This window comes from Gobio gobio (genome assembly GCF_949357685.1).
Source record: "Gobio gobio genome assembly, chromosome: 3".
Taxonomy (NCBI): Eukaryota; Metazoa; Chordata; class Actinopteri; order Cypriniformes; family Gobionidae; genus Gobio; species Gobio gobio.
The window spans coordinates 39,060,177-39,073,033 of NC_137099.1; the positions used below are offsets into that span (position 1 = coordinate 39,060,177).

The 12,857-nt window shown below is 38.2% G+C and overlaps 1 protein-coding gene across 1 annotated transcript; it reads right to left on the reverse strand.

Annotated features, from left to right (window-relative positions):
* Positions 1 to 8,464: 8,464 nt before the first annotated feature.
* Positions 8,465 to 10,942, reverse strand: LOC307124156 (serine/threonine-protein kinase pim-3-like; the record flags this gene model as incomplete). Its single annotated transcript, XM_079813204.1, has 8 exons — positions 8,465 to 8,556; positions 8,666 to 8,845; positions 9,014 to 9,386; positions 9,547 to 9,597; positions 9,718 to 9,800; positions 9,975 to 10,256; positions 10,354 to 10,554; positions 10,927 to 10,942. The coding sequence occupies 8 exons, from the start codon at positions 10,940 to 10,942 to the stop codon at positions 8,465 to 8,467; spliced, it is 1,278 nt and encodes a 425-aa protein (XP_079669330.1).
* Positions 10,943 to 12,857: the final 1,915 nt, after the last annotated feature.

The following is a 12,857-nucleotide window of genomic DNA, read 5'->3' on the forward strand; positions in this document are numbered from 1 at the left end:
CTTTCACCTCAACGAGGGAAAATTAGCGCTTATACTTCCAGTTTGCGAAAGCTACATTTGAAGTCGTCGGACTTGGTGTGTGTGACTGTGTATATGCGTGTGCGTGTGTGTCATAGGTGTGTGTGTGTGTGTGTGTGTGTGTGTGTGTGTGTGTGTGTGTGTGTGTGTGTGTGTGTGTGTGTGTGTGTGTGTGAACTCAACCTATCAACCTCAACCTTGTCTCCCACCCACCAATCATCATCAGTGTACCACCCATAGACGGTACCAAACACGCATAGCATGCACGCACACACACACACACACACACACACACACACACACACACACACACACACACACACACACACACACACACACACACACACACACACACACACACACACCAACCAGAGAAAGAAAAAACTTTGCAAGTCCTACTGACAGAGAGCCTGTTCGAAAGAAAACCGCTTCAGTGAGCTCAATTATAGTAACGCCGCATTTTATTCTCAGTAACGCTAACGGCGTTGTAACAGGAGAAACAGTCATTTGTTTGATTACTCGTTACTGAAAAAAATAATTCCGTTAGTAACGCCGTTTATCTATAACGCCGTTATTGCCATCACTGTAGATTAGCAATCAAAGAACACTCTCTTTATAATGTTCGGAGCTGTGAATCACACGTCGCGAGTGTATCTGCACACTTGCCCAAACGGCTGTTATAACGAATGGCGCTGTTATGCTGAACAACGTGGCTCTTACTGTATTCATATCGATGTTGTGTTTGCTGTTAGTTGTGGTGAAAGCATTTCGTGAGAGAAAACGCGTTGCAATGACGAGATCACTGCATTCACGCGATCAACAGACTGTCTATGTACTCAATCCTCATCACTGCAGCTTTTCATGTGATAGGAAAAGATCTAAATATAATGCTATAATCAACATTTTCATGAACCGTTCCTCTCGACAGCTGTAATGGTAAAAAAAACGTAGTAAAAGTATTCGAGAGGGGTTCCACATGTTACAAAGTTCGTAGAATAAGGAGGAAGACGACAGGGTCAGCGTGACTGGGACTCGTGTTTATGCAGAACTCTCAGATACAAAGAAAATAAACTTGCGCTCTCAACAACTCAGTACAATAAAACTTTCTCAGCTATCTATCTCCAGTTCTAAGGTCTCTCTGGTCCACATGCAGTCCGTCTCTCTCTCTAGCAGCGCTTGCAAACCTCGCTAAACCACGCCCCCTCCGCCACATAATCTAATACTCATTTCAAATGCACAGATGTCAGCCAATCACAACAGTGGCCGTTTTCACTGAAGTCTCACATCAGACACGCCCCTTGAAACAGAGCATTCAAGCCAGAGGACTAATATCAGGATAGAAAAATGCCTTTTATTTGAGACGGTTATATTCTTTTTAGATAGGCTATTTCTCTTTCAAAAGCATTGATGATATTAATGCAGCAACGTTATTTCGTTCTCATGTTTTTTAACAGTAGACCTATGTTTTATTTAAAGTTGTTTCTCATTATGCCTTCGAAAACGCGCAGTCACTTTGATCAGGAAAAGTAAAATTAAGTGCAAGATGTGCAGAGCCAATCTGTCATGTACATAACATTATAATGAGAACACAATTGTAATAGTTTTGTAAATTATCTTATGCTTTATTTGCCTGTGTATGGGCGTTGTTGTTAAGGGAAGAGCGCATTCAAAATGTGTAAAAACTAGCACGGCCAAGTTCACGTGCGCATTCGCATCCTTTTGTGCTGATGCAAGTTGGTAACTTGCACTGATTAATCTAATATAGGGTGCGTTTGGTTGAGTTTATTAACCTGCTAGCAAAGTTGATACATTTTTTAAAAAACATCTAAAAACAAAATAACCATTTATGCATCATAATCTAGCAGTTGTTTTTTCTAGTCATATGTTCATGTTTTCATAGACATGTGATGTTTGTATTTGTCAACATTAATTTTCGTAACACTCTTAAAATAGTTTCATATCTCCATGAAGGACCCTGAACCCCTGACTCTACCTCAGCCCTCCAAGACCAGGACTCCACCTCGACTCTCCAACTCTTTGGCTCCACCTGGGTTTGTCGTTCCCTCAGCTACTCTTTGATCCCTCTGGCTCCATCGAGTTCCCTTGTCCCTCCGGCACCACCTTGGTCAGTCATCACCCTGGCTTTGCAACGGCCTTCGGGCATCTGTTGCAAAACTGTGACCGTAGTAATGAATTTACTTTTATGTACAGAAATCCTATTGATTATATTATGTTTATGTACAGAATTTCAAGAGGTGATACATCAAAGGAGCTCCTAGAAGGTCCCGCTCCACCTTTTGGCTATCCTCCACTTTTTCACTCTGAGCTTAGCCACCCTCACCAGCTCTTATAGGCAAGAAAATTGGAACAGGCCAGCCTCCTCCAAAACCTCCTTTTCTTTCTCACCCTCTTCTCTCTCACCTCCCTATCTCCAGCTTCCTCACCAATATCAGCATGCCTCCCATCCAGCCAATGATGCAAGTAAATAAAATAACATAAAAAAGGACTTGCTGAATTTGTTTTACTACATAACTAATTATGGTTAAATAAATAAATAATATTATGAATGTATTTGTTTTGATGGTTAATAAGGAGGGGGGGTAGGAAACCCAGTCAGTAGGATAAAACACCAACAATCTTAGTGGATAGTTAAGCCACACTAAATGTCATTGCAATATTAATGACATAAATGGTTATTCTAAAGATAAGGTACTTCTCCAAAAAATATGGTTAGTAACTCCGTGGTTGAACTGACCTTCAGTATTAGCTCTCTGTTATAGGCTAAACAATATTCATTTCATATACCTCACAACTTATAATTGTTTTTATACGCTATACAAATTATTTAAAAAGAGAAAACTACATTTGCTTTAATCAAAAATAAATGCTTTTAGATAATGAAGCTCATGATATTTCTCTAAATTCCTGAAATTAATGTTAAATAGTTGCAACAACTTTGGTGTTTTAAACTAACATATAAAACACTGCTTTTATGTTAAACATTATTTTATGTTAAACAAACATAAAATAATTCTTATCTTTAAATGATTGAATTAATGAGATGTAGTCCGTTTGAGTTCATGACGATCTACCGTAATTGTAGTATCCCACTCTCTAATAGCATTTGTCTTTTACTATACTGGGTTTCTTTCATTTTTTTAATGCATTTTATGTTTCTAACAGTCCTCAAAAGTACATGATAATGTTACAATTTTGAATATCTATTTTCCTCATCCTCGCTCTGTCTTTTTGGCTTATTGAAACCGTCTCGGGTTATGACTATAACCCTTGTTCCCCGAGAAGGGAACGAGACACTGCGTCGTCGAGTGACAACACACTCTGGGAACGCCCACAGCGTTAAGCATCTGAAGTATGAATGAAATCAAGCCAATCTGATTGGTGGTGCGTCATGACGTAGTAGATGACGGCATACCCGGAAGATACATAAGGGACGCTGATGCATACACACACCAGTTTTTTGCTCTTCAGCGGAGCGCTCTGTGTTTTGTCAGTCTTATTTGGTGTTGTTTGTCTACCAACGTTGTTCACAAGCATTTCTCAGGGCTCGCGAACTCCGTGGCTGGTCCCGTGTCTGTCGAAGAAAAAAAAAAAAGACAGCACGGTTGATCAATCATGGGACTCGCAGATGGGTCTGTCAGGGGAACTTGAGAGTGCTCAAGAAGAAAACAGACGAAACAGTGAGAAACAGACATTTATGATAATTTTGTCTCTTTGTAAAAACAATTTTCTGTACATTGAGGTTGAGACAGGAGTCATATAATCATTGTGTAATATGAACCATCACAGCAGTGACCACTTATAGTTGGCTTGTTTAGCCTTTGCATAGCCTACAATAGGCTTAAACTGCAGACAAGCACAAATCATGTCGCAGCATTCTGTGCTTAAAGACGAGAGAGATGTCTGATTATTAACTTATACTTTAAACCTGCTCTCTTTGAAGTGATTGATCTTTTTTCTATGAATTTTTTTAAATTGTCCATCTTTGTTCTTTGATGAAGGTCTCACCTTGTGGGTGTGACAGACCACTGTCGTCAGCTTTGCGTGGTATACCTGCCATTGAATTTGGCCTCTGGAGGACTGAACGCTTTTGTGCCTTGAGGAAGGAGATGTTGTCTGATGATCAATATATTTCCACAGCATGTTGACTTTATATGTGTTTCTGTAATCTAAATAAAGCGGTTCATAACACATACTACTGAAGAATTTGAAGGCAGAATCAGTCAATTTGACCAACTCCATGGTGGCCTGGTTCCCAAGCAGGTTATCTGGTTTAATGGCTTGGTGGAAGACACCATTCTCTCAGCAATAAAAAAAATTAGCGGCATGAATGACCTGCCACATAACCGTCGTGCTGTCTCCTCCTCAAGGCTTCTTCTGAGGGAAGTCCATGAAACTCAACAGGTCCATGCAAGGCGAAAGCCACTCCATGATCATGATGCAGTGGTCTGTGTCGTCCTGTCAGTCTAGCAGTTTAATTATGTGAGGAACGCTGGCCATTAATGTCAGGCCAATCTCCAAGGAGAGGCGTTTGGATTGACCAGGCTAAAATGCATAACATATGATGGTTAGATAGAAGAGGTTTCCCATGAATTGAAAACAGTGACAGAGAGGGCAGCCTTCTCACCACTTAGATGTTTGGCATCTTCACTGAATATTTTACAGTCACCTGATCAACAAAACAAAGAATTAACATTTAGCATGTTCACAGCTGTCAGTCATATCAGGAATCCTAAACAGATCTGCAATGTTTTGTGAGTGGAAGAAATGTAAACCTCAAGTCCCTGTGTACACAATGCCAAATCCTCCTTCGGCCAGCTCGTGGCTAAATTTATTAAACGCCTGAAATGTGTTCTTTTAAAAGAATTCTAGTTAGTATGAAATACAAATTTTATATATACTGTATATATCATAATTATAAAAAATGTTTTCTAAATCTCATATATTTATCATTCTTGTCCAGCTTTTCCAGTTTTCATCTACAGCCAAACTAACTGGAGCGTCGACGTGGGTTGGAGGACGTCCTGCTCCAGCTGTTCCTCAGCAGCTGGAAGAACTTCAGAAGTTGGAGCTACAATATGAATCAAATGAATACAATGAATATGTATTGTATCCTCAGATTAGAGTGTTTTTTTATTTAACAGCATTTTTGACTTATATCTTAATATAAAATCTTTTAAAAAAAATGAAACGGCTCATATTATTGAACTAAATTGAGCTGGATGGTGAAAGTATTGTCTTCTGCAGAGCTCATTTATAGCTGAATCTACTTTGTTTGATAATTGATGAATTTTGCACCATTGGCAGTTATTTAAGAAAACTAAATCTACATTGAACTGACTTGAGCTGAATAACGACACTATTGTCTTCTCTAGTGCAGCTTAGAGCTGAATTGAACTCATTTCATAATTGATGAACTTTACAGTTATTGAACTGACTTGAGCTGAATAATGACACTGTTGTATTTTTAGAGCTGTTTTACAGCAGAATTTAATTGTCTCATATTTGAAGTTTGCATTGATTCTGTATTTTTCCTGTTGATTTGCTGTGAAGCTGTTTGAAACAATATGTATTGTATAACACACTATATAAATAAAGGGGACTTGCAAATCGATTTTATTCTGAATTTAAAGTCTCACACAATGTTTGATAATGACACTCTTCTGATCATAATGTGATCAAAAGTCTTTAATTTATTTTGTTATCTTACAAATGTCACTCTAAAGTGTTTGGTGTGATGACAGCATTAGGGACAGTGATTCTTTGTTAAAAAGGAAAAAGAACAGAAGTTCCCATGACTTTGCCATTAATCAAAACTTGTATCATCAGGACAGGCTCATGTGATTTTACCACAATTGGTGAGTTTTCGATATAATCCAGCCTCACACTGGTACTCCTTCTCAACTTGAACTAGGTCATATTTGGCAGCTCTGCGACAAGGCAAGTGGAGCCACTTCCAGAAGTTCCTCTTGCTCTTTTTCTCCTCAATCTCAGCAGCACCAGCAACAGGCGTCTCATCAGGCCAATAAGTATGAGGATGGTTATCCGTCGTGTTGGTGGTATTTAACCCTCAAACGCCAGCAGCCCTTATTTGGTCTTTCATGGACAAATTTGGGCATGAATATCTCAGGTGTAATCCCAATTATTATATTTTTTTTTTATAAATGTCATCACCATCTTCTATAAAGTAAAATCTATCAATGTATGCATTTATTTGGTGATTTAGTGAATTTATTTACCTCTAAAAGTAACATATTTTTCATGTAAACTGTGCTTATTTTATGTAATATTTAATATATATGTTTTACTTAAGTAAAAATATTTGTTCCAGTAAGTTGAAACAGGCAAAACCTCAACATTTGACATACTTTGGTGACATCTGGTGACATTATGTTGGTATCAAAAGTAACAATAACATGAAATATCAATAGCCACTTTATGTATGAACTCACTGCTGAAAAGATGCCAAAATATGCACAGACAAATCTGACCATGCAATAAGGAAAAGACAAAGTAGGAGACAGAGTAATCATTTATTTCTAACAAAAAACATACAATTTCAATTACTTAAAAAAAGTCAATGGTACCAAACAGGTAAGAATAAACAGTAACTCTAATAATAACTCAAATGTTTTTATTTTTTGCAGTCTAATATTAAAATCCTTTAAATACATTATAGAGATTTGTGACGTCATAATGTGATTTAATTTTTCTTGGTGCCGACGATAATGAGGTCGAAAAAAAGAGAATGGATCGCCTTGTGTCTTTGAAAGAATTCATATCTAATAATATTTGATATGAGTTCAAGTGATTAACAAATCATTCATAAATTAGAAAATAAGTGCAAAATAGTTTTGAGTGAAAAATCCTTGAAAAAGAACTGCCTCGCCTGTCTTGGTGAGTATATTGACGCGGCGAACACGGATATGTCTTTAGTGAACGTAAACAGTTCCGACCTCCAAGAGAAATGGGATGTGTGTCAATATCGTGCGTCAGGTCTTAAAGTGACAGCAGCCTTCTATATGGCTGCTGCTGGCTTACGCTGTTAATGTTCATCAAACAACAATAGAAAGAGAAAATCACTCACTGCTCTTGACTCAATAACTTAAGTAGATTTAATAAGAATAAGTATATATTACCTTCATACTATGACATGTTTTATTATTTATATTTATTATTCAATTATTTAATATTTCATTATTCCCTATTGTTTTCTTTTGAATCTTTCTTATTGTATTTGTCCTAGTATTTGTTATTAGCATCTTAATTCTTATTTTAACAACAAAGATACCAAAATAGCTATATTGAGAAATATACTATCTTCATAATCATATACAATTATTAAATAATATGTGAAATAAGATTTTTGTAATGACGGCCAACCCTAGTAATGTGTGTGTGTGTGTGTGTGTGTGTGTGTGTCTATGTTTGCGCTTTCTGTTGTAAATGCCATTAGGTTACATAGTATATGGCCAAAACATATATCTGGGAAAGCATATTGGATTGATTACAATATAGCGAATATTTGGCATTTGTGTATGTTGATTCAGAGTTGGCGTCATCTCCGCAGGTGTTGGGTCATCTGAAATCTTCGTAAGAGGCGGGAGCTGGCTCAATCCCACTGTAGAAACAGAAAAGCAAACAGAAAATAATTAGCGTAGCTGCTGTTCATAACATTTCAAGTAATAGATGCACATTTGATCTGATATAATAGGAAGGTTATAAGATTCATTATGTGAATGTTTGGCTAAAGAGATGTGTCATTTTTTGTAATTCAACATAGCAGACTCCAAGTGATCAAGGATACTTTAGCGCATGCTACCAGCAGCACAGCCACCTGTGTCGTATGTTAAGAAGACAACCGAGAATCAGTAAAAACAGTTAAAGTCAGTGCAAAGCAATATTAAAGAGTGTTTGTCACACCAACTTACGGCAATGTGAAATAAGGCAATCATCAACCATTAAACAGCATATAAATCAAAACTGCCTAACGTTACTCAGTGAAATATTGAACCCATGAAGAGCAAACTAGCTGTGTACTTAGTTTTCTGCTGTTTCACTTAAAGTATACTTAAAAATATACTTTTATACACTATAAAGTGGGCCAATGTAGTCCCAAGTAGTACTGAAAACGTTTTCTCCCTTTTTCCACTCTAACTGGGGGGGGGAAATACAGATTTTGCTACTTGTACTCTGTCCAGCTGGCGGATCTCTAACCCATCGGGGCTCTGGTTTCACCTGGTGCTGCCTCCAGCATCCACATAGAAAGACCCTACCTCCTCTTTTCTGTAGGTGCACAGTCAGGAAGCCATCTCTGCCGTCCTCCTGGTCACCCTATACAAATAATTAAAACCGTTATCTAGACTGACCCTAATAATTCAATCCAACTCATGACTGCTGTGCTTCAGATAAGTGTAATGCCACCTGTTCAGTGTAACCAGGGATGATGCTCAATGTCGTCTAAGCTGGGACGGTCTGCCTCCGCTGCACTAAGACACCAGCTAACCAACTGACGGCACTCTGTTACACACAACACAGTACTTGCCTTCAGCAACACAACAGAACAAACTTCTCTGTCTGGCCATGGTTTTTGTATGGTTTTTCTATCTGAATGTTTGCTATCGCTTACCTGTAGACAGCTCTCTAGGGAAGTGCAGTCTGCTTTTGGAGGTGACCCTCCACGCAGCTCTGAAGGGTAAAAAACCGCACAGGATTTTGTAGAGAGTCACCCCCACTGACCAAACAGTAGCCGGTCCAGCATGATAGAGGTGTTGACGAAACCACTCCGGAGGGGCGTACTGAAGAGTGCCTGAAAACCCAAGAAGACCAAAAAACACTCATTGAAAAGGTTCCCGTCCAAACTAATTGTAGGCCTCAAATTATCTTTAAGTTTCCTTTTGGTTCACAAAATATCCATGTATAAGAACATCACACAGAGTGATGTAGTGAGATCTTTCCTTCTGTAATGCAAACCAACCTGCAAACGATTTGTAGGCTGAGTCCTTTAGGAGGTCTCCACACCCAAAGTCCAGCAGCTTGATGTCATGTGAAGCTGTGGAAATCAGGATGTTCTGTGGCTTGACGTCCCGGTGCAGGACCCCGCGGCTCTCACAGTGTTTCAGCGCAGTGATGAGCTGCACCAGCACTTTCTTGGCCAGGCTCTCATCAAGAGGGCTGTTCTCCTCACTGAAACTCTGGAGATCTTGACAAGGAACAGGCCGCTCCAGGATCATGGTGTAGTGCGTGGGATAGTCAAACCACTCCACAAGCTGCAGGACATTGGGGCTGGCAGGGGCTGAATTGACCTGGGTCATCAATGCGACCTCCAGTGGCAGCAGACCCTGGCCTTCCTGTAGTGACAAATGCTGCATTAAATCCAGGGCTTAATGCGGATGTGAGTGTGTGTGTGTGTGTGTGTGTGTGTGTGTGTGTGTGTGTGTGTGTGTGTGTGTGTGTGTGTGTGTAAACCAATAGGATGTGAAACAACAAAGGATTCAAGGTGGTACTTACAACTTTCAGCCTCTTGTGTGTCCTGCCTTTAGAGACATACTTGATAGCAACCTGTAGACGCAAACCACAGTAAATCACACCTGCCTCACTGTGACATATGTCATTTACTAATATCAATTCTGAGAACATTTCTAAAGGTTGTTTGAATGAAGAGGGAAGAAAATGTCTTACTGGAAATCCATCAGACCTGGCGGTCCCAGCATACACAGAGCCAAATCCGCCACGCCCCAGCAATGGGCCCTTCGCATATGCTTCTGCAACATATAAGATCACAAGAAATGTCTTGAGAAAGACTTATTGCAGTATCTCAATCTATAAAAGAATGCTACTTTAATGCAGATTTTACATCAAAGATCTTGAGAATATTTTACAATGGCAAATCAATTAATAATTGAAAAATAACTTCTTTAATATGAGTCTATTCTGACCTGTGCGGGACCGTTTGGCAGGTCTCTTATATGCGGTGGATGGGCTCCCATCATCTGGGGCTTGCTGGCTGTCGCTCTGCCTCTTCCTCTTCCTGTTAGCCTGATCTTTTGACACAGACGAGGCCAACTTGGAAGGCAGCGGTGCTAAATAGCCAGGTAGCTCTTGTGTCAGTGGCTGGGTTGGGTTTAGCAGAGGTTCCAGATCATGGTCACCACAGCCCTGTGTCCCAACCTCCTGACTAGCCGTCTGGATAAAAGCAGCACTCTTGGATCTGGAGCGACCTGAGGATGAAATATTTCATACATCAAATATACTTAAAAGAATCTAGTTATGTAAGAATAGGCTAGGCTTACTTCTTTAATGTAAGCTTATTCTGACCTGTGCGGGGCCGTTTGGCAGAGGTGGATGGGCTCCCATCATTTGGGGCTTGCTGGCTGTCGCTCTGCCTCTTCCTGTTAGCCTGATCTTTTGACACAGACAAGGCCAACTCGGAGGGCAGAGGCGCTAAATAGCCAGGTAGCTCCTCCTGACTAGCCGTCTGGGTGAAAGCTGCACTCTTGGATCTGGAGCGGCCTGAGGCTGAAATATTTTTTTTATATATTAGTCACATTATATTTATAATTAATAATCAATTGTCAGTGGTCACAACAAATAATTGTAAAATTAGCCTTTATTTTTCAACTTTCTATTGCGTCTTGCATTTAATTAGCAGTTTCCTAATTGTGACAAGGAAAAAATAATAATTCACAAATTTTGTTTAGATTTTTTTTTAAAGACAAAAAAAATGTTTCATTTACAATGAATATATGTGATCATTTAGCTATGCAATATTTGGGTTTAAATGGCTTAACTTGCACACATTTCTACACATGAATTAAGTCAAACTATGCACAACATCAAACCGTAACAACATAACGTACCAATAAACAACTGAATAATTAAAACACTCACCTAGTCCTTCACCCATGCGAGCCATTGAAATCTCCTCCAAACTCCAACAAGAATAAATAAATAAAAAAATAAATAAAAAATGAAACTCTCCCCAGAGAGTTTTAAACAAAAACAAACAATCGAAACTATTTCCAAAATAACTCGTTCATATAAAACTCAAAGAATATAACATTTAAATAAAATAGCCTTCAAAAAATACAAGTTTCCTCTCGGAAATCCTCCAAACTCCTTCAAAATTCACAATTTCACCACAGAAAATACTCTCGAGTCTCTGAAGTCGCCTCGCATCCAAACCAACAGATATCGATGGGTTCGAGTGTTTATCATTCAAATTTCATTAGACGCGTCGCTATGGTAACTAAATATCGAATCAAATCGTGAGTAACTTAGCTTCAGCACGAGCATAATCTTGACTTTTTCCTTTAACATTCGTGAGATGTTAAACAATTTTGACGTTAAATTGTTTTGTGTTTATTTATTTTTTTAAATATATATATATAAAATATATATATAATGTGATTTTTAGGAATGTGATCTTGTGATTTTTATGTTGGATAACCTACTGAAAGTTTTTATGTCTGCTTATGGACATCGACAGACATTGATTATTTGTTTATACAGAACCTATTTCCTAGATGTTTTATTATATAAATGAATAATTATTATAATTCGTGGAATTGCATTTAATTTCCAAAATATTATTCATAGCCCAGGCTAATGGAGAATACTCGTGTGTTTATTGCAGTTGACCTTACCACTTCGCAGGACACTTTCAAATTGTTCTCAAAAGGCATTAAGGGAGGATATCAGAGATTCTCTTATTATAAGCTATATTATTATTTCTAATAATTAATTAGCTTTTATCGCATAACCATCATTGGCAAGAGGCCAATCAGCTTTCAGTATCTTCATGCGTCATCAAACCTGTTAGCAGTTGAGGGTGGTGAGGTGAAACTTTCACGTTTATCCAAAATATCGATGAAATCCAAATTAATAAAGCATCTCGAAAAGAAAAAAAGTCCATATATGAATTTAGTTTAATAAATGAGTGAAGGATGACGTTCCCCCGCAGCAATTATAGGTGAGTAACGTTAGATCAGATGGGATCATAACAAGCACTATTCGGACAGGATTAGTTTCTTAATAAATGTTATAAATAGATTAATAAATAAAGTTATGAACACATTTAGTTATTGCTATTTATGTAAATATATAGCAGCTTAATTCAATTGTGATTTCATGTGCCGTTTGGTAGGGGCATTACGCAAAGTCATGTGATCTGAATACAAACGACATCACGTATTAATTTACGTTAGTTAGGGGACAAATTAGCTACTACCTGCTCATTAAAAGCTCATATCGGCAACTTTAATTTGATATCAAAAAACATAAGTTAACGTCGCAACTGTTCATCGAATGAAAAAGGAAAAAGTCAAGATTGTGCTCGCGCTGCTGTACTCGAGCGCATGATCGTCAGGTGTGCATATGCGCATAATGCGACTTTTAGTTGCCATACTATGGCGACGCGTGAAATGAATTTGGACTGGATATAAATACACTCAAACCCATCGATATCTGTTGGTTGAGAGACGAGGCGACTTTAGAGACTTTTGGAGAGTATTTTCCTTGCAGAGATTGTGATTTTTGAAGGAGTTCGGAGGATATTTTCTTGTTTTAGAGTTTTTGTTTGGAGTTCTTTTCTTTGAAAGAGACACATTTTATTGTTCTTTTCTTATTTTAGAAAGAGTTTTATTTGATATATTCTTGGCATTTCTGAGGAGAGTTTTATTTTTTAATTATTTTTTTCATTTGTGTATTTTCTTGTTGAAGTTTGGATTTTCAATGGCTCGCATGGGAGAAAGACGAGGACGAAAGGTGAGTGTTTTAATTGTTTTATTTGTTTATTATTGGTATATTATGGATTGATTTTG